Source organism: Gekko japonicus, unplaced genomic scaffold, assembly GCF_001447785.1.
Source record: "Gekko japonicus isolate JY-2015 unplaced genomic scaffold, Gekko_japonicus_V1.1 scaffold1239, whole genome shotgun sequence".
In the NCBI taxonomy this organism is placed as follows: domain Eukaryota; kingdom Metazoa; phylum Chordata; class Lepidosauria; order Squamata; family Gekkonidae; genus Gekko; species Gekko japonicus.
The window spans coordinates 155,643-182,395 of record NW_015172594.1 but is presented as its reverse complement, the minus strand read 5'-3'; the positions used below and the strand labels follow the sequence as shown (position 1 = coordinate 182,395).

Here is a 26,753-nt window from a genome sequence, read left to right as displayed (position 1 = left end):
ATTGAGCGATGGGCAAATTTAAGAATACGTCGATGGCGTTATATTCAAGAAGTCTAGAACGCCTACCAGAACAAATTTTGCAAAAATCAAGCAAGTGCATTTTACTATTGGTATACTGCTGGAATTGTTTAGAGAATAAGTCTATCAACAGCTAGTAGCCATGATGGCTAGTTGGAACCTCCATGTTCAGAAGTAATATACCTTGGATATTGGCAGTAGGGACAACAGTTGGGAAAGCCTTTACCTTAAGTGCCCTATATGTGGGGGTGTCTGGTTTGCCACTGTGGGGGGGAAAGTACTGGAACAGATGTACCCTGGTCTGAACTGGCAGGATACTTATGTTCTTAGATCTGAATAGATTTTATACCTGCAAACCATATGCAGTTCACGAATTCACACCTGTAAATCAACACTTAGTGGACTCCAGTGTTCCCTCTAAGCTGAGTTAGTGTGAGGTAGCTCACAGTTTTTTAGCTTCCGGCTCACACATTTTTGTCTTCGCTCAGGGAGGAGGGCTCCAGAGCAAACTGATTTATGCAGTAGCCAATCGCTTGCTCACAACTTTAATGCCAGTAGCTCACAAAGTAGAATTTTTGCTTACAAGACTCCACAGCTTAGAGGGAGCATTGGTCCTGACTCCTACCCCTGTACTGTTCGCAAGTGATCAGAATGTTAAATTATTGCTGGAAGGTACAGGAGCAGTTTCTGAAGTTTCCTTCAAACTGCTAGTGAGAGACAGCCTAAGCAGAGGAGTACAGGGTAACTACTTACTCCCCCTCGGTAGAAACAGGCAGAGTATCTTTTCTTTAAAAACAGCATCATTCATATTCTCTTATGGGATGTAACGGATCATGGGATAACTAGGGTTGCCAGCTCTGGGCTGGGAAATACCTGGAGATTTTGGGGGTGGAGCCTAGGGAGGGGAGGGACCTCAGCAGGGGCATAATACCACAGAGTCCACCCTATAAAGCAGCCATTTTCTCCAGGGGAGCTGATTTTGGTTGGCTGGAGATCAATTTTAATAGTGGGAGATCTCCTGGTGCCGCTGGAGGCTGGAAACTCAAGGGACAACTGATATTTGTTTCAGCTTTGAGACAGAGCAGAGAGGACCCAAAATGGTTTACTCCACAATGGTGTGGCAATACACTCTCAACAGGGGATCAGCACCCCCAGAACTGACTGTGGGGAAGAGCAGGGGGCGAGAGAGGGTGCCAAACCAGTGGCCAGCAGGTACATGGCCACAGCCACACATCTCTATCTCAAAGCCAGAAAAACCAGGATCCTCACTGCAAGACACACTACTGTTGCAGTAAGACAAGTGCCTCTGCTCTACTCTGGAACTGTCCAAATGACAATCCCATTTCCGCAAGCGCTAGTAGAGGATCTTCCGCTCTAGATCCAGTTCTGGTTCTACTTGGGCTGGGCAGTGGTGCCGCTGTTGTGCTCCATGAAGAGCAAGTAATTATACAATAAGGTCAATCTAATTCTGGTTGCTGTTTGCTCATTTTCTGTAATCTGCCTCAAGTCTCAGTGAGAAAGGCGAAGTATAGATTTGAATCTTGACCACACGTCTGTCGCGACAGTGGGGCCTTTTGAGGCCTGCCTCCCCAACTTCCTGCCAAGGCCCCACGAGTTCCCCTCCAGCCCTGCCCCCCGACTCTCTGGGTCACCCAGAGGACCCAGGCCTGCCAGGCCCTCACAGAGCTAAAGAGAGGCCCAGGCCACTTCCATTTTTAGCCCCTCCTGCCGAAAACGGGAGGTTGGGAAGGCTAGTATTTCTGTGCCTGTAACTATAACCAAATAAAGAGTTAACATCAAAAGTGTAAATTTGAGGGCCCCCCCCCCAAGAATATGAGGCCCGGGCCAAATGGCCCTGCTGGGCCCCCCTCTCAGAGGCCCTGACTGCCGCCACCCCTTCCCCAAGTGGGGCTTACTCAAAGTGACTTCTCCACCTGCCAGCAGCCCCATTGGCTCCATCCCGGGCTGGCAGTTGGGTGGGAGGGGCTGTGGGTCCCGACGAGCTTTTGATAGTGTTTTCCCTGTAATGTGGGATCTAAACTATGAACAGCACAGATGGATATGGAAAGGTATGGCTTCTGATTGCTTTGTGAAAGGATCTTTTAAAAGGCACTGGATGGAGGGGGGAAATGTCCCCACTATATACCTAACTGGGGAATGTGAAGAAAAGTTATGCTTCATATACATGGAAGCTGATTTTCATTTCATGATATAACCCCTTTTCAGATATTCTAAGTGAATAAGAACATAAGAGAAGCCATGTTGGATCAGGCCAATGGCCCATCCAGTCCAACACTCTGTCACACAGTGGCCAAAACCCAGTTGCCACCAGGAGGTCCACCAGCAGGACCAGAATTTCAGAAGCCCTCCCACTGTTGCCCCCCCCCCAGCATCAAGAAGACAAAGCATCACTGCCTCAGACATAGCGTTCCATCTATACCTTGTGGCTAATAGCCACTGATGGACCTCTTCTCCATATGTTTATCCAATAAAACATGCATGCGGCCTGAGGAGTGGAACTGTGACAGGTAGCTCCACCCCCAGCCTGAATAAATATAAATAAAGCTATTCAAATCCATTGTACACCTATGTGTACAATCTATGAATGAACACATACATGTGGGTACATTGCTGTCCCTGTGGTCAGGAACATCGCATTTTCAGTATTCCTAATTGCATGACCAGAGACCTATGAATACACGCTTGTACATGTGCAGGTTCTGTACATGCCTGCCCACTGACACATGTGGGTTTGGGGCAGAGTTTGTTGTCATAATCCCCCCACCCGCATTCATTCTACACCCTTTAGAACAGTTTGGAAAGGTCTACATTTTTGGAACGTTACACCTTATGACTTGAGACACAAGATATAAATGCCAAGCATTGCTATTTCATTCTTCATTGTTTGTCAGATCTGAGTTCTAGTTAAGGGGAACACACATGTTGTTAGCAAAAAGGGACATGCGATGACACGGGAAATGGTTAGGATGGTGTGTTCGGAGGGTTTTCATTTTTACCGAACCCTGAATTCACAGATGTTATCAATTCCCAGACTTCCGAAACGCTCGAGACACTTCCCTTCCCTTCCCCATCAGGATCTGCTTTTGAACCAAGACACCTGCCAGGATTTTGCCCTTGATGATGAAGTGTCTGATAGAAGCAGCGTTTCATCTTGTGTGTTTAACCAAGACTCATCTGTTGCAATTCAGGGTTCTCTTTGTTGTTATTCTCCAGTACCGACCTTGTGCCTGAACAGTTTGCTAAATGTACTGTGTCCTAATCTGGGGCTGTCTGTTTTCTTTTTCTTGGTGCCTTTGGCATGGGAATCGGCCGTCGTCTTCTCAGCAAGCTGTCCTCCTTGGGTCTTGCCTGCTTGGGTTGCCTTTGTGCGAAACCATTCAAAGTTGAGTCTCCGTTACGAGCTCCATTCTCCCTTTGCTCACCATATACATCAGCGACATTATTATAACATGGTATTGCATCCACAGACAATGCCTCACTGTAGATAATTCTGTATTTTACTGCTTTGATAACCATCATAAGAACATAAGAGACGCCAATGTTGGATCAGGCCAAAGGCCCATCCAGTCCAACACTCTGTGTCACACAGTGGCCAAAAATACCAGTGCCATCAGGAGGTCCAGCAGTGGGGCCAGGACATTAGAAGCCCTCCCACTGTTGACCCCCCCCAAGCACCAAGAAGACAGAGCATCACTTGCCCCAGAGCCCCTAGCTATACCTTGTGGCTAATAGCCACTGATGGACCTCTGCTCCATATGCTTATCTAATTCCCTTTTGAAGCCGTCCATGCTTGTAGCACCCACCACTTCCTGTGGCAGTGAATTCCATGTGTTAATCACTCTTTGGGTGAAGAAGTACTTCCTTTTATCCGTTCTAACCCGACCGCTCTGCAGTTTCATGGAGTGCCCACGAGTTCTTGTATTGTGAGAAAGGGAGAAAAGTACCTCTTTCTTTACCTGCTCTTTCCCATGCATAATCTTATAAACCTCGATCATGTCACCCCTCAGTCGTCTTTTCTCCAAGCTAAAGAGCCCTAAGCGCTTTAACCTTTCCTCATAGGGAAAGTGTTCCAACCCTTTTATCATTCGAGTTGCCCTTTTCTGCACTTTTCCCAAAGCTATAATATCCTTTTTAAGGTGTGGTGCCCAGAACTGCACACAGTATTCCAAATGAGGTCTCACCATTGATTTATATAGGGGCATTATTATATTGGCTGATCTGTTTTCAATACCCTTCCTAATAATCCCCAGCATAGCATTGGCCTTCTTTATTGCAGTCACACACTGTCTCGACATTTTCAGTGAGTTATCCACTACAACTCCAAGATCTCTCTCTTGCTCAGTCTCTGCCAGTTCAGACCCCATCAATGTGTATTTATATTTAGGATTTTTGGCTCCAATGTGCATCACCTTGCACTTGGCCACATTGAACCCCATTTGCCATGTTGACGCCCACTCGCCCATCCTTGACAGATCCCCTTGGAGTGCCTCACAATCCTCACTGGTTTTCACCACCCTGAACAACTTTGTATCATCCGCAAATTTAGCCACTTCACTGCTTACTCCCATCTCCAAATCATTAATGAACAAGTTAAAAAGCAGTGGACCAAGTACTGATCCCTGCGGTACCCCACTGCTTACCACCCTCCACTGAGAAAATTGCCCACCTACACTCACTCTCTGTTTTCTATGAACTAGCCAGTTTTTGATCCATAAAAGGACTTGTCCTTCTATCCCATGGTTTTTGAGCTTACTTAGGAGCCTTTGATGAGGAACTTTATCAAAAGCTTTCTGGAAGTCAAGGTAAATAATATCTATTGGATCCCCCTTGTCCACATGTTTGTTCACCCCCTCAAAGAACACTAACAGGTTAGTGAGACAAGATCTTCCCTTACAGAAACCGTGCTGAGTCTGCCTCAATAGGTTTTGTTCATCTATGTGCCTACTAATTCTTTCCTTAATAATGGTTTCCACCAATTTACCCGGTATCGACGTCAGACTGACTGGCCTGTAATTTCCCGGATCTCCTCTGGAACCCTTTTTAAAGATGGGAGTGACATTAGCTACCTTCCAATCCTCAGGAATGGAGGCAGATTTTAAGGAAAGATTACATATCTTTGTCAGGAGATCTACAAGTTCACATTTGAGTTCTTTCAGAACTCTCGGATGTATGCCATCTGGGCCTGGTGATTTTTCAGTTTTTAAGTTGTCTATCCGTTTATTTTAAAATGCCTTAAGGTACATTGTTTAAAGTGGGGCTCTGGCTCAGCGATTTGCACGCGCGGGGGGCTCAGATACAGACTTTGGTATCTCCAGGGAGCAAGATTCGAGTCCACGAGCACCTTAGAGACCAACAGGATTTTCATGGCATAAGCTTTCGAGAGTCACAGGTCTTATTGTCAGAACGTATCTGACAAAGGGAGCTTTGACTTGTCGGTCTCGAAGGTGGTACTAGAGTCAAATCTAGCTCTTTGACTACAGACCAGCATGGTGACCCTCTGAACCTGTCTTCCAAGTAGCAAGTATTGGAAAGGGTCTTAGAAAGAGTATTGGATACAGCTGCTGCCAGTCAGAGAAGATGGACCAATGACCTGACTCAGTACAAGGCAGCTTCGTATCTTTAACAGCTTGGTACAATTTCCATTGTTATATACTGCTGGCGTGCTTTGCAAACACTCTGCTGATTGGCCGGGCTTTGTGAGAGTCATGAAGCCACTCCCCCCTTTGTGAGAGTCATGAAGCCACTCCCCCCCTTTTCTGCACAGAACAACGCTTTCCAACTTCATCTGCTGAGAAATGCTTGAGCATTGCAGAGGATTTGGGGACAAGATTTAGGACACATGCTCAGATTCTGCAGACCATTGCCTATGTTAGAAGAAACCCAGTAGGGTTTCTCATTCTCAGCACTTCTTGGCAGGTCCTGACCCAAACCTTTTGATGCCTCAAAATGGGTAGCCGTGTTAGTCTGTCTGTAGCAGTAGAAAAGAGCAAGAGTCCAGTAGCACCCTAAAGACTAACAAAACATGTGGCATGACAGGGTATGAGCTTTCATGAGTCTGAAGAAGTGAGCAGTGACTCACGAAAGCTCATCCCCTGCCACATATTTTGTTAGTCTTTTCAGTGCTAGTGGGCGCTTGCTCTTTTCTTTTGATGCCTGTGAGATGGAGCCCCCTTCTTGGGCAAGCATTACCTGTTGGACCTCACTGCTCTTCATAAACTGATCCACACCCAACAACACTATCCCAACCTGATCCACACCCAACACTGCCCTATGGCTGCACAGTTCAAAGTGTCATCAGTAATTAGCTGTCTTTGAAGGAAGCATTTCTGCCATTATTCATTTATTTGCTGCATTTATCGTCCACCTGCCTTGAGTCTGCCAGTATTCCTCATCTGATTAACCAAACCTGATAAACTCTTTGCGGAGGCCAGGAAACCGATGCACTGCTGCAATCCCACTTACTTCAAGAGGATTCGGAAACAAAGGAAAAATTAAGGCATTACCAGTTCCCAAAATAATATAAATGAGTATAACCTAATGGACAGTAGGTTGGATCTCAACCTGGAGAACATGTTCAGCTCTTTGCTCAGTTATGGATAAAATAGAAATGTTTTACTCTCTTGTAGTCCCAGTTCCTTTCCTTAGAAATGGGATTAGCAGTGACCTCTGGGTTACTGTGAAGGCAACACTTGGAACATGCAGAACTACCAAATGAATCCAAGTCAACATTTTCATTCTTACAGTGCGCAATGCTGTTTGCTAAGAAGGGGACCAATCTCACTGACATATAACAGTTGAGAGGTCAGCTCCTCCAACAGAAGGAACTTCAGGCCCTGCTGAGAAGCCTGGAGAATGAGAAACCCTACTGAATTTCTTCTAAGACAGGGGTCATCGACTTACGGCACCTTGGACAGATCTGACCCCCTGAGTAATCCTTTCTGATGCTTCATTGCAAAACCAGGAGAGAAGAGGGCTATGAAGGCAGCTGTGGCTGGGCTAGCAGAGTTTCCCCCCCTATAGCTGTGGCTCAGTTGTAGAGCATCAGGGGAGGGGCTGTGGCTCAGTGGTAGAGCCTCTGCTTGGCATGCAGAAGGACCCAGGTTCAGTCTCCAGCATCTCCAGTTAAAAGGACCAGGCAGTTGGTGATGTGAAAGACCTCAGTGTAAGGCCCTGGAGAGCCGCTGCCAGTTTGAGTAGACAATACTGACCTTGATGGACCCATGGTCTGACTCAGTACAAGGTAGCTCCATATGTGTAAACCCTGTTCTCAAATGGCCCATCAGTAATGGAGGACTCTGCAACTTTCATCAATTACTCTTAGGTCCTGCACTGTCCACATGTCAACAATCCACAAGGATTTTTGTTTAGTCAGTGATTTCCTAGTACGACAATGATGTCCAACCTACAGCAGCCTGGACTTGACCCACACTGGCTGTTGTTTATTCTGTGGGACTGAGTAGATGGTAAACACACTGACTTTAGAAAAGGATCTTGTCTTCTTACTCTGCATTTCTAATACTAAAATCAATGGGAACTTGGCACAGGTAGGACTAGATTACTTGGAAGCAAATATGCTATATGGGTTTGGTTTGCTTTGAATGCAAACACAGCTGGATAATTCAAGAAAGACAGGCAAAATAATTTTTGTGCAGAGCACAGCCACAACATATGTTGGTTGGAACATTCTTTTGGAGCCTGTTTATCTTCCTTTTTAATAATTTCCAAAGGATGTCGAGCTTCAATAGTCTCCCAGGCCATGATATTCTATACAAAGTGGCCCAGGGGCAGGAATGGTCAGCTTTTTAACAAAATTGGCATGAGAAAGCACTATATGTAAAATATGTACATTTAGATATTTCATGTGAAATCCAAAAGAGCCATAACATTTCAGTATACAGCGTATTTCACAAAACTTGAAACTTTTATAGTTGGATCACCAGAGGCCAAGTAATTGCCCCAGTAGCCATAACCGATCAGAAGGATAGCAGCTCTCCATCCCTGATCTAGAGCTACATTTAAAAAAAATATCCTTCCAGTTAATGTAGGGCCCCCCCAATAATTTTAGTGCATGAATACATGCAATAAATAGGATAGTGTGTTTGGAAGTTTGGCTGTTTTGTCTATCTAAAGGCATGCTAAGTATGTGGAAAGTGATGCCAAACTATGTGATTCCTTACATGGAAATTTATAATTAAAGAACAAGGCCAGAGGAAGTTTGCATGAGTGCTAAGGTTGCCAACTCTAGGTTGGAAAATTTCTGCCTATTTGGGGGTGGAGCCTAGGGAGGCCTGGGTCTGGGGAGGAACCTCAGCCATTCAGTCCACCTTCCAAAGTAGCCATTTTCTCCAGGGGAACAGATCTTTCTAGTCTGAAGATCAATTGCAATTCTGGGAGATCTCCAGGCCCCACCTAGGGGTTGGCAATCCAAGTGAGCGTAGGGCCTCCCATGGATCCACACGCATCCATTTTTTGAAAGATGTGCAACCTTCAAACTGAACCAAAATCAAGAAGAATGCCATAGAGTCCACCCTCCAAAGCAGCCATTTTCTCCAGGGGAACTGATCTCTGTAGTCTGGAAATCAACTTTTAATATCAGGAAATGTCCAGCCCCCACCTGGAGGTTGGCAGCCCTACTTGAGAGTCAGCAATGTTTGTCCATAGAATACCAAAAGCCAGAAAGATCCCACCCATCATGTCTAGTGTAGCCTTAAAACCCTAAAAAAAGCTCAGGTCTGCCGCCAGGTATTTCAATTTATTCATTACATTTTTATCCCACCATTCCTCCAAAGGGCTCAGAACAGTGTACGCATAATGTCTGGGAAGGAGTTTGATGCATATGGGCTGCTTTCCATGTGTATGGTGATCACTTGAATGACCAGCAAGTGTTAATGAGCCAATCATATGTCTGATTGAGGAGACTCAGGACTATCCAGAGCTCCTTGGAGGAAAGAGTAGATAGAAGTACAACAAATGAAATGATAATAAATAAATCACAAATCTGATGCCACAAACAGAACTTTTGTATCACATGATATCTACTTAAATGCAATTATTTTCAGCGGAGACAGTTCCCATATGCAGTTGAACGAAGTTTGAGTCCAATGGCACCTTTAAGATCAACAAAGTTTTATTCAAAGTTTATGCTTTCGTGTGCAAAGCACACTTCTTGTCTGAAGAAGTGTGCTCTGCACACGAAAGCTTACACTTTGGATAAAACTTTGTTGGTCTTAAAGATGCCACTGGACTCAAACTCTGTTGTACTGCTTCAGACCAACATGGCTACCCACCTGAATCCATATTTAGTTGATAGATATGCATGAACTAACACTAAATGCACATTAATCCAGATTAGACAGAAATTAGCAAGATACTCACCTTGTCCTCTGACTCACTCTTAGAATCTGCTTTACTTGGAGAAACCTTAGAATTCAAGAAGAAAAATACAATCCATGGAATGTGCATAATCAAAGAAATGAAAATGTGTGAAGAAGAATTGTCTATCTAGGGTCATAAGTGAAAACATAGGTTAAAACTAAGGATAGGCACTGAGGATAGGAAAAGGACCAAGCAGAGAGATAGATGTCTTCTCCGGAATGTTCCTGTGGGCCAGCTGTGATTTTTCAGGCTGCCATCTGCTGGCTGATGCCCGCCTGGCATCAATCAGAACCTGGGCATTTTCTATTGTGGTTCCCTCTCTGTGGAATGGGCTCATTGAAAACATTAGGGGACCCCCACACACACACCTGAAGATCTTCCAGAGGCACTGCAAGTCTTGTCTGTTTGCCAGGGCTTCTGATGTGGTATGAACAGCGGGCATCGTTTAGGGGAGTAGAGAAGTATTCATGATTTTTTTCTATTTTGTTTTAATTTGAAATGTTCTTTTTATAAGGCCCCTTGAGCCAAAATGAAAGGGAGGGTATGAGCGGTTAAACAAAGTTAGGGTATAACTATCAGTGCCATCCTAAGAACCCTTTCCTGGGAGTAAGCCCCACTGAACAGGCTCGAGTAGGATTCTCAGCAAATCTTAGGATTGCTCTCTGTATGTGACATCTTCCTCCTATGCATTTCCACCCATACTTGCTGTAGACCTATTGACCACATATAACCTGGGAGTTCCATGCTCAGAATTTAATTCCCAGGTATGCACTGGCCAAATTTGGATTGGGACCGTGGTCTACAGGGAGAGGGAACTTCTGTGCTTTTTTCCTACTTGAAACACTCCCAGGGATCCACTGTTTCCCTCGTTGGAGAAACACTGATAGGCTACATGTAAGTTTCCCCAGTGGGTCAAACAGCAGTTCCCCAATAGCAACACTTGCATGTCATGGTCCCTATCTGAACTGGATATGCCTAGGAATTAAGTTCAAAGCAAGGAATTTCCAGCCCACATCCAATCAACCAGGACCAGGGCAACTGTGACATTCTGGAACCTATAGGTAGACCCTTGAACCCAAGGAAGAATATACTAGCTGCAATGACAGCTCAGAGCTAAGGCAAGTTACCTAGGTGGGGGCCCATGAAGCCTTCTGCAAGAACAGATTTGACAGATCACAGACAGATTATGAGTGTTTGCCCTCAGAATGGGTGAAATATATTCATGGAGGAGAAACCCAACCAGAAACTATGCAGAGGCTGTCAGTAGATGCCCAGACTTTTAATATCATCACTCCTCTGGGAAGTTTGGGGAAGCATGCAGCATTCCTCCCCCCACCCCATTTTATCCTCACAACAACCCTATAGGGTTGGATTCTCTGTTGCTGACAACTGATTGTTGGAATTGATGACCCTTGGTCTGATCCAGACAGGCAATTCTCATGTTCTTGAGCTGACTTAATTACATTCTAGAATGTACATAGGAAAGCAAGATTGAAGAGTCTAAAAGACAGAGTCTGAAAGTTGGTAGCTGGCCTTGGTAATATTTCCTGTTACCATGGACTGTTATTTGATTAGATTTAGCACAACCATTCTGTCCTGTAACATTGAATTCTCTTAGCGGTGCCCTATCAGGAAGCATTTATCCTGTGAATAGCTGAGGATTTTGTCCTGCTTTACACAGTTCGTTAAAACCATCAGCATATGTTTTGCCATACCTTAGTTACATTTCAAAACTTCTCTAAAGACAAATAATTATCTGCTTTAGCTAATAATTCCTGGTACTCAGGCTAGGTAGTATCCTAGTAGTCTGCTCCACCTTTCTCCAGTGCAAGAAACCTAACCTATTTATTTGTATTTATTTATGAAATTAAATTTCTTAACCACCCTTTCCCGCTGCAAGGGGCTCAGGGCAGTTTACAAGAGTTAATTCAATACACTATAAAATAAACTAAAACCATAAAATGTTCAGTATTAAAACTGCTGGAGGCTATTTAGCTGAGCAGACCGGTAGGATACAGCCCAGCATTTTTTAAATGTTCATAATTCCACATCCAAACCCATAATTCCACCTCCAGAACTTACAAAGGGAGCTTTGACTCTCAAAAGCTTATACTCTGGAAGTCTTGTTGGTCCGTAAGGTGCTACCAGATCTGAATCTAGCTCTTCCACTGCAGACGAACACGGCCACCAGCTTAAAATATCCAAACCCAAATTTCTGCAGCTCAGTTGTGTTGGTTTCTGTTTTGCAATACGGGAAGTGGTTCCCCCCCTTGTATTTGCCTCCACATCTGCCCAAAAGATACTGAAACAATCCACACCAATTGCACAGAGTAAAATCGAAGGCCAAGTCTTACCAGGGTTTTAAAGAAACTCATGACGCTGTTGTTATAGTCTGTTCCAGCCGCTGTTCTCACGTTCTCCGGTTTGACCTCTTCTTGGGCAAGATCCTCTGAGACCAAGCAAGCGACACCTGGAGAGTCCTGCTGCACAGGGTTTTCTTCACACTCTACGTCCTGCAAGAAGGGAGTACCGTTCCTTCAGTCCCTCGCTCGCTGAATGCCCAGCAGAAGACTTTCAAAAATAATCTGCTTGCCACTTGCATCAATCTGCTCTCTGAGTCACAATCCTAATTCCATCCATATTTCTTCAGCCTACATAGCCAGAACAATTGGCCATTTATGTTCACGGAGTCTAATATATGCAGCATTTGCTACTGGTTGGGGGGGACGTTGTTCCGAACGAGAGAGAACAACAAACACAAGAAGTCAAGTTGCATACGGCCCTCTGAACAAACCGCCTCTTCTGTTCAATGCAGCTGAATGCTGAATAGTAAGTGACGCACGGCTCCAGGCTTGATCTCCGAATCCCTCATGTCACATCACAATAGACATGGGGGATCTTTAGTGTTCCCTTTACCACTCTTTACAGAAAGAATGGGTTCCAATTTTGTGCAGGTTAGGAGAATGAAGGGTAGATTTCATTTATTTTTTATAGTTTAGAATTGGCTAAAAAAGTCAGCCCAGGAGGTTATTGTGAACTCAGACTGGACCATAAGCATTAGAATCATAATCACAGAGTTGGAAGGAGTCTCCAGGGTCATCTACTCCAACCCCTGCACAATGCAGGAAATTCACAAATACCCCACCCCCCACCCCTAGTGACTGCTGTTCTACAACCAGAAGATGACAAAAAAATCCTCCAGGGTCCCCAGTCAAACCGGCCTGGAGAAAAATTGCTTCCTAATCCCAAAGTGGTGATCAGCATTTCCGTGGGTGTGTAAGAAAGGGGCACAAGAACTAAGCACTGATGCAACCCTTCCTGCCCTCCCTCTCATGATCTATCTGCGTTCACAGAATCAGCACTGCTAGTATCTAGTATATTTTTTTTATCCCAACCCTTCCTCCAAGGAATTCAGGGTGATTCTCTCTGCTCTCCAATTTCTATTTTATTGCCCCTGTGGGGGGAATTAGGTTGAGAGAATATGACTGGCCCAAAGTGAGCTACATAACAGAGGAAGGATTTGAACCCATGTCTCCCAGATCTTAGCCTGCCCCCCTTACCAATGTCCCATACTGGTTCCTTAGGCGAAGAGGGTAAACATTACAAATCAAGTCCAAGGAATGAGGTCTTCTTTAGTCACAATCAGGAAGTACTTCAGACAAGATTTCACTGGTGCCAAACCCAACCACTGAAAAATCCCTACTAACCATATTTCAGAGGGAGCGATGGCTGACTTCTATTCAGTACCTTTAGGGAATCTGAGCCATTTGTGGCTTGGGTGGCCAACCTACCAGGGAGCACAGCTGGAGGTTCTGCTGCCACTTGACTTGTAGGAAACGCCAAATATGAAGTTGCATTATACACAGAGTTACACTATTGATTCTTCGGGGGTCCCTCCCAATCACGCCGGGATCCTTTAACTGGGATTGTAGGTAGGACCTTACTCCATCTTGGGGCTTCGGTTTTCCATCTCTCTTGCAGAGCCAAACCTATTTATTCTCTTAGCCATCAAGTTGCAGCCAACGTATGGTGACCCTGTATGGTTTTCAGGGCAGGACAGGTTTAAAGGTAGTTTATCATTGCCTTGTCTGAGTAGCAATCCTGGTCTTCCTTGGTGGTCTCCCATCCAAGTACTAACCAGGGCTGACCCTTCTTAGCTTCTGAGGTCTGATGAGATCAGGCTAGCTTGAACTATCCAGATCAGGGCAAAAACCTATTAACCAGGATCATTAATGACTGAACATAAAGTCAGCAGCTTTATCACATCCTCCATGCTGAGTTTAGCCAGTCAGTCCAAAGTTGGCAACAACTTATTTTGACACAGTTCCCTAAAAAGCCAGGATGCCCTTCCTCTAGATTCTTACTCGAGCACAGAGGACCACGTGACACTTCTGAATGCTAAGAATGTTCCGCTCGGAGTGAGGTCTCGCATGACAATTATATCCTCAACCTTTCCTTTCCTTGTAAATTAGCATTCCATTTTATCTGAAGAACCATTCTGGATAATTTAAGCCATGTCTCAACATTCTGTCCTCTCGGAGCAGGAGAAAGGGCTTTGTTCTTTGTTAATGAAGAGCAATTTGACTACAATGTTTGTTTCCCAGCTATGCCAGATGAAGCTGGCAATCGCGTCTGGCTGCTGTGGAGCTCCCAGCACTCAACTGGCAATGTAGCACCAAGACAATGGCTTAGTTCAGACATAATGTGAAGCCACGGTTAGTAGTTAGTCGATTGTCTGAATATGGGTCACTCCATAACTAAAACAGAGCCTGTCAAACCTGAAGCCAGGATCTAAAATTGGTTGATTAAGCACAGTGGATTATACAGAAGACAGGTCTATCCATGGCTACTAGCCACCAGTCAACTGGTTGGCCACTGTGTGAGACAGGATGCGGGACTCGATGGACCACTGGTCTGATCCAGCAGGGCTCTTCTTAAGTTCTTAACCGTGGTTTTGTGTGATGTACAAACACAAACATCCTATAGCTTATTCTGGTTTATCCCCAGTTTATTCACTGGCTTCACCTTCCCAGCCTACTACAAAAAGATAATGAAACCACCATTTGCAGATGCAAACCACATTTGTTGATTCAGACCATGGTTTATTCAGGGCTCTTTTTGTAGAAAAAGCCCAGCAGGAACTCATTAGCATAATAGGCCACACCCAACAGCAGAAACTCATTAGCATATTAGGCCACACCCCTGACAGCACAGCTCATTCGCACATTAGGCCGCACCCCCATGTTACCAGAAGTGTGGTTATCCAGACACACTCAACTTTTGCTTCTTATTCTGTTTACCTTGTTTGTTGTCAAAACCCAGGGCTTTTTTTTGTAGCAGGAACTCCTTTGCATGTTAGGCCACACACACCTAATGTAGCCAATCCTAATGAGTTTCTGCTGTTGGGTGTGGCCTATTATGCTAATGAGTTCCTGCTGGGCGTGGCCAACTTGGGAGCCAGCCTGAACTCTGTTCCTGTGCGTTCCTGCCCAAAAATAGCCCTGGTTTGTGTCATGTTTGAAATGAGCCAGAGGACTGCTTCCTATCCACGAGCAGCAGCAGAGATGAATATTTCTCACCTTCCCCTTCCACTGTTAGCTGAGCACTGAAAAGTAAGGGAACCTACATAGGTAAAAAGGCATACAACATTGGCAGTTGCCGTGAGGAAGGAAAAGCAAGCAACCCCCCCCCCCCCCCCCCGTCTCTTCCAGCCGTAGATGTGCAGCTGGCAGAAGAGACAGGAGGAGCAATTTTTCTCACTGCAGCCAACGATGCTGCACAGCTTTTTGTTCACACGGATCTCCCAACCACCAGCACTGCCTTTTCAGGGCTTACAGGGGGCTGCTGGGGAAAGAAGAGGGTGGGAAGAAGCCACTTCCACAGTTCCTTGTACTAGCAGTGCATAAAATCCAATCCGGGCCACGTTACCTAAAAATAATCTGAAGAAAGTACATCATTCTCAAATTCTATTTATTAAATGTATTCTGAGAGCTGCTCTTTGCTGAACTGTACATGTTGAAACTGGGAGAATGAGCTACAACCTTCCCCCTAAAAGTATTTTGAACCATGTGTTATACAATATCCCACACAACCATCATACACATGTGACTGCTGCATAGATGAGGGCTACTAGGTCACCATTCCACTGGAAGAAGGGTTAGTATTGGGTGGAAAACCCCACAAAAGCAGTACTGCCCATGTTGCTGTGGCATCTACACTTCAAGGAAGTCCCCTCCCTCAGCAAAGGGCTTGTGTATACATGAAGGGGGCTTACAAGAGATTATGGGGACTGGTGGATATTTCAGGACAAATTGGATGGAACTGGGCTCAAAAGAAAGGGTGTTCTCCAAGTTCAGTAGGAGTATGCTTCACACCGTTCCCTTCACAGCTTAAGGAACCCAGAGTAGGGTATGTATGTATGTGTGTATGTGACATATATTTCTAGGGAATATGTCCCATTGACTAGGGATGCCAGCCTCCAGGTAGGGCCTGGAGATCTCCCAGAATTACAGCTCATCTCCAGACTAGAGGGATCAGTTCCCCTGGAGGGTGAACACTCTGGCATTATAGCCTGTCCTCCCCAGACCTTGCCCTCCCCAGGCTCTACCCCCCCCCCAAATATCCAGGAATTTCCCAGCCTGGAGCTGGCAATCCTACCTGGCAACCCTAACTTAGCCTGAAAGTCTCACAGGCGTCTAGGCTTCTCCCTGCCCTATTTCTGGAAGAATCTTCCCCTGCCCACAAGCTGTATGCAGCTCCACGTGTCTCTGTGCATGGATCGGACTGGTGCTCATGCTCCCCCTCCTTCAAATCGTGCCAAACATCCCGATGCAAAAAGCAGAGGGAGAAATGTGTTTTCTTCTTTCCACAACTGATTCCTGCAAAGCACAGAAGTCAGGCCTTGGTCCAAAGTTCAGCATCCACACCTGTGGTGTTTCCGCCCCCCTCTTTCCCACTCCTCCCTCTTCTTTTCTCTGCCTGCCCAGCAGCGGCTCTTAATCCATTTCATAGCATTTGACACTTTGCAGACAAAGAGGAGGACTCTCTCAAAACACAGGCCACAACCCCTGACTGAAGGAGCTTTCCCTGCCATGTTGGTTGACTCCACGAAAGCTTGTCCGGCACTGACTGCTGCGTTAGACAGCTGATTGTAACGATTACTATTGTTAACCCCCCCAATACAGCCGCAACTCAATCAGCATCCTTTAGAGCCCTAATCAGGCTAAGACCAGGTTACTTAGGTTGCCGGCCTCAGCACACATACTTTCGGGGTGTCCAAATGAGTTCAGAGACAGTGATGCTTAGAAGTGACCCGCTCCTGCCTGGTTATTAAGATCTTCTGGACAGCCCCTGTTTGTCCTCACCTTCTAAACAAAGGTAGGTGGGTTCACGGGAGAGGGTCTTCTCTGTGGTGGCACACCAACGGAGGTTCAGTAGTGCTTAGATCTGCTAATGTTAATGTTCAGCTTATGATGCCCCTTTTCACGCTGGTTTTGACATGAGTTGTGGAGATAGGGATGCCAGCCTCCAGGTGGGACCTGGGGGGTCGCCTAGAATTACAGCTCATCTCCAGACTACAGAGATCAATTCCTCCAGAGAAAACAGATGTTTTGGAGGGTGGACTCTATAGAATTGTACCCAACCAAGGCCCCTGGCCTCCTCAGGCCCCACCCCCAATATCTCCAGGAGTCTTCCAGCCTAGATTTGGCAGCACTACCCCCAATCCCCCACTGGTGGCCAGCAGGGACCTGGCAATCCTATGTGGAGATGGTGCATGTGTTTGTTCACAAATTGTTGTTTGGGTTGTTAATTATGTAATTAATTTCACATCTATTTTTATTCTTATTGTGTGTGTTCCCCCCCCCCCTCAACTTTTGATGCCAACCACCACATGGAATCACATGGACTGAGACTGCAGAATAAAGATCTGTTTTGTAAAGAATACGACTTCATGGTTCTGTGAGGGATAGAAGGGAAGCCCTGAATTGTCCCTTTTTGTGTCTAGACAACCAGGAAGGAATTTGCTATAGCCTGGTTGGCTGAGAAGGTGGCATAATATAGACTGATCTTGTCAGATCTTGGGAGCTAAGCCACGTTGGTACTTGAATGGGAAACCACCAAGGAAAACGCTGTGGAACAAGGCAATGGCAAACCACCTCTGCTTTGCACTTGCCTTGAACCACCATAAGCTGGTTGCGACTTGACGGCACTTGCATATGTATGTAGGAGATCTCGTCTCCTGATTCCAAAGCAAAAGGTATATTATGCGACAAAGAACATGACAAGTATGTTTTCAAACTTTCTTCTTTTTTGCTGTTAAGTCGCAGCTGACTTTTGGCTACCCCATAGAGTTTTCAAGGCAAGAGATGTTCACAGGTGGTTTGCCATTGCCTGCTTCTGCATCACAACCCCCGACTTCCTTGGTGTTCTCGCCTCCAAATACTTGCCAGGGCCAACCCTGCTTAGCTTCCAAGTTCTAACATGAGTGGGCTAGCCTGGGCTCTCCAGGTGGGGGCTTAGTCTTTCAAAATTAAGTTTGCCAGATGCAAATATCGGCAAGGAATCGGCAGGCACGTTGACCATTACATGTTCCTTTAATAATGTTCATAAAGACCTATTTTCAGGCATGAGAAATCAAGTCAAGATATGACTGTCTCTCAGGGAGAGACTTAATCAGGGGAGTGGGTGACAAATTCTGAAAGAGTGGGCTGTACCTAACTATGTAGTTAAGAAAATCAAAGTGCCCTGAAGTTTTCTGAAGAGAGAGTGGCAGTTTCCATTGATTCTGATCTTTCCCGTTTCAGCCCTCTGACATTTTGTTTCTGGGTGCCAGTGGCACCTTGGGAACAGCAGAATGGTGGTCTGCTTTGTTTGTTTGTGTGTGTGTGTCAGTGGAAATTGCTGCCATTCTTAAGAACACTTGCGTCTATAAGTGTTCAAAATGTGGATACAGGCCAGCAATTCTACAGCATGGTGATGTGTTTAAACTAGGGATGGGCACGAACCAGGAAAATGGAGGTTTGTCCCAGTTCGTAGTTCATGAGGTCACATGAACCTCCCCTTTCACCAAACTGATTTGGTTTGTGAGGTTCGGGAGAAGATCTGAGATCATCCCTCCCTCCTTTCTGCTGGTGGCAGCTCCCAAAGGCCAGCAGAATGGAGGGGAGAAAGATCTTGCAAAAGCCATTTAAAGGGAATGCTCCTTTTAAATGGCTTTTGCAAGCAGGCACCGCGTGCGAGTGAAGTCCAAGCGGTGAGTTCAACACTTCTGGGTGAACTCGCCGCTTGGACTTCACTCATGAAGCAGCTTGCAAAAGCCATTTAAAGGAAATGCTTGGAAATGGTGGTGGTGGGGGGAGTGAAAGGAATGGCTGAAATTGCTTGCATCTATTTCAGCCTAACAGGCTGAAATGGATGCAAGCCATTTCAGAGATCCCTCTCGCTCCCCCCTTGCTTCCCACCATGAACCTCTGAAACCACATGGAGGGTTGTGGGAGGGTAGTGGATAGGGATGGACACAAACCTCTGTTCGTGAACCATGAACTGGCAATATTTGTCATGAAATTAGGTTCATGATGAGGTTTGAGCCCATCCCTAATTTAAAATACTTTTAAAAAATCATGTAAAAATCTTACCCAAAGAGACATATGAAGAACAATTGAGCAGGGGCATTATTCCCCCCCCCCCGGCAGTAATAGCTATCCCTGTAAAATAGGACAGGTAGAGCAAAGCAGACATGATTTATGGGTCTCAGGTTCATCTGGGAGAAAATGTTCTAGCACATGTTTGCTGTACTAGTTTCTGCTTCTTAACACGACATCAAATATTTAGCCCTAAACAAGGAATCAAACAGCAAACTGGTTGGAAACATTTCTGCCTGATAACCAGGTCATTTTTGATGCCACCAAAATATAAAGAGGCTAAAAGCTAATGCTGGATAAACACTGTGAGTCTTTGAAATGCCAATGGCCTTCTGAGGCTATTGCACTTTGGTCACATCAGGAGAAGACAGGATTCATCAGAAAAGAAAATAACACTAGGAAAAGTTCAAGGCAGTAGAAAAAAAAAAGGCCCAACATTAAATGGATTGATTTGATAAAGGAAGCCATGACCTTCAGTTTGCAAGACCTGAGCAAGGCTGTTAACGATAGGATGTTTTGAAGCAGAGGTCATTTCGGGGGGGGATGCGGGGGAACACAGTTCCCCCGGGTGAGGTGCAGGGGGCGGGGCACATGACGAAGCCCCGCCCCCTGCTTCCAGCCGCCCCGCTTCCAGCCCTCATTCAGCCAGGAGGAGGCAGGAGAAGAGGGAGGGTAAGTTGCTTCCTCCCCGCCTCTCCCCACCCCTGCCTTCCTGGGGCCAGGGAGGGCCTTGGCGGGGCTTCCTCGCATTCCCGCTGGCCTTGCAGGTCCACCGCCAGGCCCCTGATGTCAAGGGGTGTGGCATATGCTAATGAGTTATGCTAATGAGTTCCCCTAGCTCTTTTTCTACGAAATGACCCCTGTTTTGAAGGTCATTAATTCATACGGTCGCCACAAGCTGGAAGTGACCTGACAGCACAGAACATGCATATAAACTCATATGGCTGATTAAAAACTAGGAAAATGGTGGAAGTGCTTCATTTTCTTTCCCCATGGAAATCACATATTTCACAAAGCTGCAATTAGCCTGACAGGAAGTTCTTCTTTACTCAATGAGTAACTATGGCCCCGGTCACACGGCCGGATATCACGGGGCGGGGGAGGCGTGGCTAATTGCCCCGGCCCAGTTTGATCCACGATTATGCGATCAGACGCACCGGCGGCACACCACGGCTCCTTCCCTCGGCGCCGGCGGGTGAACGAGGGACAGGAGGGGAATGCCGTGCGCCGGAGCGATCACACCATGGGAGTCTGGAGGCAGCCCGTGACAAACGTTTACTAGTACTTTGGAGGTACTAGTTTTTTAATGTGCATTTTTGACGGTAAGCCACGGGTGCGCTCCACTTCCCAGATGTTGGGGTGTGATCGCGCCCGGATAATCCGCCCACCATCCGTGCCTCTCCCACGGCATCCGTGCCTCTCCTGACCGGGGCCTATATTGTGGAATTCACTACTAGTGGGCATAGTGATGGCCAGGAGCATAGATGGCTTTAACAGGGAATTAAACAGATTCCTGGAGGATAGGTCCAACAGTGGCTATCAGCCCTGGTTACTAAAAGGAACCTCCATTGTCAGAGGCAGGAAATCTTTGATAGGAGGCAACATCAGGGGGTGGCCTTGGCCTCTATAACTCGTTTGTTAACCCTTCAGGGCAGTTGGTTGGCCATTGCATGAAAGAGGATGCTGAAATAAATACACCGCTGGTCTGAGCCAGCTGGACATCTCTAATATCATGAGATGAAGATCACATGTCATCTCATCCATCTGTTCCATCCACCTGTAATATGCACGTTGCAGGCTAATGCAGACCTAATTAACATCACAGCAATGTAGGGAAGCAAGAGGGAGATTAACCCTTCAGTCTCTTCTTGGTCTAAGAAGACCCCCTTTTAGACCCCTCATTGCTACTCTAAACATTTTGAAGGGAAAAAAGCCCTTCAAAACACATCTCTTCTCCTTTAAGATGCTAATAACAAATTGGGGAGCTCAGTTTCAACGGGCAAAACTAAGTCGAGACGTGTTAAACTTCCTTTCCCTTTCCCATGTGGCCCCAATACAAACTGGGGCTGTCAACAAGAGCCAGTTTGGTGTAGTGGTTAGGAGTGCGGACTCTAACCTGGGAGAACTGGGTTTGATTCCCCACTCCTCCACAAGCAGCTGTTGGTGTGACCTTGGGTCAAAGTTCGCTCAGGGCTGTTCTCTCAAGAGCAGTTCTCTCAGAGCTCTCAGCCCCACCTACCTCACAGTGTGTCTGTTGTGGGGAGAGGAAGGGAAGGAGATTATAAACTGCTCTGAGACTCCAAATGAAGGAGTCTCCAATCTCTTCTCTTCTTATAAAATTTTCTCTCCTCTATTTTATCCTCATAACAACCCTGTAATGTAGGCTAGGCTGAAAGAGAGAGTGACTAGTCCCAGGTTACCACCCAGCAGAATTTCTCAGCTGAGTGCCGATTTCAAACTGGGCCTCTTAGATTCCAGTCTAACACTTTAACCTTTATGACATGCTGACTCTAGAAATTCTGCCAGTGGATATCCCTGAGCTGGAGAGATTTGGAGATATTTAATAAGAATTATAAGGCTTTCCTGTTTAGGGCAATGTGCAGACATCTCTTTGTAATTTGCTAAGATTCTTTTGGGTACATTGTTGAGCCTGCTCCTAGCTTTGGTTTCCCTCCTCTCCCCCTCCACTCCCTTCTCACAAGGAATTTATATGGGGAATGGTTTACATATTATTAAGAAGAGAGCAAACATTTGAGTGGGATTGCAGTGGGCTGGGGATAACGATGTGTGTGAAATCTTGCATGCATGGAATTGCAGGATAACAAAAGTCCTCCTTAGCTTCATGAAAAGATCATGGAAGAAGGATTCATTTTGAGGCTGGCACCCGGAGAGTTAAATGCATCAGTTGACGTTGACAGCCTCCCCCCCCCAAATAATCCCTCCTACCACCTAACATTTGGCAAGTGCATCCCCAAAAGTTATGAAGAACAATGGTTTCGAGTGTCTCAATGAGTTTAAAAATACTTTTTAGAAACTGCATGTAATGGGTAAAAGTAGCTGGAAATAAACAGGAAAATACTTTCCAAAGGGGGGGGGGAAATGCAAGGATTATAGTATTTTCCACGCTACATTAATAAGAAAAATGATAAAGGTATAAATAAAGCAGAAGCATTATTGCACTGAATGAGACAGGGTGAAGATCAAATAGTATATTGTTAAGAAAAATTAACATTGTAACAGCATGCTTGTGAACTTCTGGCATCAGCAAAAGAATAGAAGTATGCAAAAAAAAAAAACCCAACCCGTTTTTTTTAGGATTCGGGTATATTGAACCTGAAAAACATCAGTATTTTCTAATATTCCTGAACCCCAATACCAGTATGGTATTGGGATTTGGGAAATATACATAAAACCCATTTTTTTTCAGCTCCATTATAGCCTATGGGGACAATGGTCCCCATAGGGTATAATGTAGAATCAATCCAGGGGTATCTGGGCCTCGGGGGGGGGGGGCTGTTCTTTTAGGTAGAGGCACCAAATTTGCAGCATAGTTGCTGGTGGCTCTCCTAAAAAACAAACAAACCCAAGTCTTAAAAAGATTGAACCAGGAGGTCCAATTCTATGGGCTCCCGAAGAAGGTGTCCCCTCTTCCCTGCTTTCAATGGAGGGGGGAAAGGCATTTAAAGGGATCACAATCCCTTGAAATGCCTTCTCCAAGCTGCATGAGTCCACAGAGAGTGAACTCTGAAGCTGTTTAAAGGGTTCAAAGTCCCTTTAAACACCTCCAAGCAGCAAGTTCACCTGGAAGGCATTTAAAGGGATTCTCATGGCTTTGAGAAGGTATTGAAAGGGACCACAATCCCTTTAAATGCCCTTTAAGTTCAACTATCCAGTGGCCTCAAAAATCACAAATATTTTTGGAATTTTTGGGCCTTGGCCATTTCAGATAGCTGAACAATAGCCCAAATCTTTACCCGGCTGAAGCAATATCCATATAGTAATGATAAGAGAAGCCAAAAAAAATCTGGAAAAATACCAATAAAGTATTTTCCAGATATTTTTTCAGCTTGTATTTAGCTAAACGGCACACCCCTACAAGAGGAGTAATGACAAAAAGAACTACGGAAGTTCTTGTGAGCAAAGTATGGCTTGGAGTGTTGGAATCATAGCATTGAGTCCTTCCCTAAATGTGCTTCTAGTCCTCAATATCCTAGGGAACCTCATGTCTGTAGCAACAGGCAGTTGAGAGCCAGTGTCGTGTAGCGGTTAAGAGCGGCAGACTCTCTCTCTTTCGGCCGAGAGGTCGGAGACCGAGGCTCCCGCCATGCCCTGCCCCAATGGACCTTGCTGCGTGAGCGACCCCGTTTTACGGGGTTTAGCGGAGCCACCAGACGTCACCGAGTGATAAAGCGACTATCCGAAAAAATGGAAAAAGAAAAGATCGGCTTAACTGTGAGTTGTCAAAATGCAGAGAAAAAGAACTAAAAGCGCTTCCCCCCCCCCAGTGAAAAAGACGAGGAGGTTGATCCTCTAACTTCATAAGCGAGAAAGTAAAGGAGGGGGGGAATGGACTGAGCGGATAGTAGTGATTTCCTTTGATGTATTTGAAATGAAGCATGAAAAAGTTTTGTTTCTCTTTAAGAACTTTATTAAAAGTAAACAAAAAGACAAGATGTCGGAGCTGGATAAAGACACGCGGAGAAGAAGGGAGGAACTTCCGATCTGGGCGTTTGCTTATGGGTGAGAGCCGGCTGCTTACTGCCTGGACTGTTTATTGCTGTGAATCTGACGGGGAATTGTGAAAGGAGAAAAGTTGAACTGTGACAGCGAGAAAGTGCCTGGCAAGCGCTTTTAAAAGTCAACAGTTGCGGAGGAGGTTTCAGCGGAAAGATTGGGAGCGTATAAAAGCGAAATCGAATTTAAATACCATTCTCAAAGCTGGAACTCTCCTGAAATGGCAAGAAAGAAAGAGGATTTATAGCATATGAACTGAAAGTGTTAATAGCAACCCGAAGGAGGATGGGGAAAAAAGCCGGAAGGAGAAGAAAACAGATGAAGCTCCTCCACGTCAACGGGAGTGAAAAAGAAACCAGCACGCATAGAAACGGTTCTGAAGGCGCCCGGAAGAAGCTTTTTAACAGAAATTCAAAGGAACATTACTAACATACTAACATAGATAATACCTATAACCGGACTGAAAAAAGAAGTTTGACTGCTCACAGAAGAAGCCCAAGAAGAATGATTGGACACTACTATCAGTTTAATTTACCAGTTAATATATCACTCAGCTTTCTCTTTCTCCCATTATATACCCTCCCAATTTTTCTATTTTAAGCGAAATACCTCTCCTTTTTAGGAGAGTCAATAAAACCTTTATACAATAAAAAAAGAGCGGCAGACTCTAATCTGGAGAACCAGGTTTGATTCCCCACTCCTCCTCCACCTGAAGCCTGCTGGGTGACCTTGGGCCAGTCACAGTTTCTCTCAGAACTCTCTCAGCCCAACCTACCTCACAAGGTGTTTGTTGTGGGGGGGGGAGGGAAGGCAATTGTAAGCTGCTTTGAGACTCCTGAGGAAAGAGAAAAGTGGGCTATAAAAGCCTACTCTTCTCTTCTTTCTCACTGATTGAATGAAATCCCCTGTGTACAGAAATCATCATTGCTCTGGACCTGGTACAAACTTGTAACACAAGGCTACAAACACACACAATCCCATCATGACTCATGAAAGGAACATTATTATTTCACTTCTGAAATTACATATATTGGCAGTGGGATTGTGGCACAGGCCTCTTGGGACATCTAGGCCAGTGAACACCCACCTCCATGTGTGGGCCCTGGCTCCTTCATCTGTCTATGCAGGGCTATTTTGGGGCAGGAACGCACAGGAACAGAGTTCCAGCTGGCTCCTGAGTTGGCCACGCCCAGCAGGAACTCATTAGCATAATAGGCCACACCCAACAGCAGAAACTCAGTAGGATTGGCTACAGTAGGAGTGTGCGGCCTAACATGCAAAGGAGTCCCTGTTACAAAAAAAGGCCCTGGGTTTTGACAACAAACAAGGTAAACAGAATAAGAAGCAAAAGGTGGGTGTGGCTGGATGACCACACTTCTGGTAACACAGGAGTGTGGCCTCATATGCTAATGGCCTGTGCTGTCAGGGGTGTGGCCTAATATACTAAGGAGTTTCTGCTGCTGGGTGTGGCCTATTATGCTAATGAGTTCCTGCTGGGCTTTTTCTACAAAAAAAGCCCTGTGTCTATGGCCAGTGTGGTATAGTAGCTAGTGTGCTAGGCAAAGATATGGGAAACCCAGGTTCAAATCCCCACTCTGTCATAATGCAGAGGTGACTTTTGGAGCAGTCATTTGCTCTCTGCCTATCCTACCTCACAGGGTGTTTGTGAGGACAAAAATGGGGAGGGGGTGAATCGTGTATACCGCCTTGAGCTCTATGAAGGGCAAGTGGGGTAAAAGGTAAAAGGACAGGTAGATCTACCGTTGTTGCAATATCTCAGAGACTGGGAACATGAAAAAGTGTTTGAAAATGTACTTAAAATATTGATAAACCTTGGCCAAGAGACAGAATACTAGAAATTAGCCATTGTTCTGAGGCAGCTAGACTGATAAACTTGTGAACCAGCATGGTGCAGTGGTCAAATTGTTGGACTTGGCTGGGAGACCCAGGCACAGATTCCCACTCTGCCAGCAAAACTCACTGGCTGTCATTAGGTCAGACACACTCTTAGCCTGGGGCTGCCAGGCCCTTGTCTGGCATCCCCAGGAGTATCTGGGCGGAGGGGAAAGGTGACATGGTGGCATTTGGCATAACTGATGACGAAAAACTGGAAGTGATGTCACGACACTTGACTGCAAGTGGTCCTCTAGGACAGGGGTCCCCAGCTGTTTTCACCCTGCAGGTACAGTTGAAATTCTGACATAGATACTTTACAGATTTGATGAATCTGTATTTCTCCCCTACCCCTTTTTTCCTTCTGTATCCCATCCTTTTAAGAGAAAATAATAAAAATCCATTTACAGAGGAATTATGACATAGAGTGGTGGGCGCAGCCACACAATGGATGCCACGGGAGGGAGAGCCAACCACAAAATGTCAGGGACTGAGGTTATCCAAGCTCTGATAGTAAGTCTTCAACATTACAGGCAGAAGCTCTGTTTAACAGGATGTCTTTTAAAATTAACATATTGTTAAAAATACATTCTTGCATACACAGAAAATAAATTTACTTATTGAGCTAGCCAAGAAACCCTCAACTGGTGGTATCTATCTTCATTTTGCAGACATCTAATGCACTTATGAAAGGGGGAAAAATCTTTGTATAAAGCTATTGTCTACATTATACCATAAAGATCAAAACTCAAAAAGCCGCACTTGGCTTACTTTTTAATAACACTTGCTGGGCACCAGGAAAGGTGATGGTGGGCATCAGGGCACCCACGGGTACTACGCTGAGGAATCTATCCTGATGTCATGACATCATTTCCAGTTTTTGCTGGAAGTGACATCATACTAGGGTTGCCAAGTCGACTCACCCCTCGGAGTGGGGGTCTGGGAGTTCGTGCTGGACGCGTGCATGTGTGCCGGCAGCACGTCACAGGAAGTGACGTGCTGCGTGCTCATGTTGGGGGCGTGGCCCACATCGTCGGGGGGAAAAACATATGGTTTCTCCCCCAACGATGT

The 26,753-nt window shown here is 45.6% G+C and overlaps 1 protein-coding gene across 1 annotated transcript in view; it reads right to left on the bottom strand.

Annotated features, from left to right (window-relative positions):
• Positions 1 to 26,753, bottom strand: part of BCAS1 (breast carcinoma amplified sequence 1) — an 87,864-nt gene that overhangs the window by 26,232 nt on the left and 34,879 nt on the right. The window contains exons 5-7 of the mRNA XM_015421547.1: positions 11,769 to 11,927; positions 9,415 to 9,459; positions 3,260 to 3,400 (exon numbers count right to left, since the gene is read on the bottom strand). Of these exons, the coding sequence (XP_015277033.1) occupies positions 3,260 to 3,400; positions 9,415 to 9,459; positions 11,769 to 11,927 (345 nt within the window). The remainder of the gene's footprint in view (positions 1 to 3,259; positions 3,401 to 9,414; positions 9,460 to 11,768; positions 11,928 to 26,753) is intronic.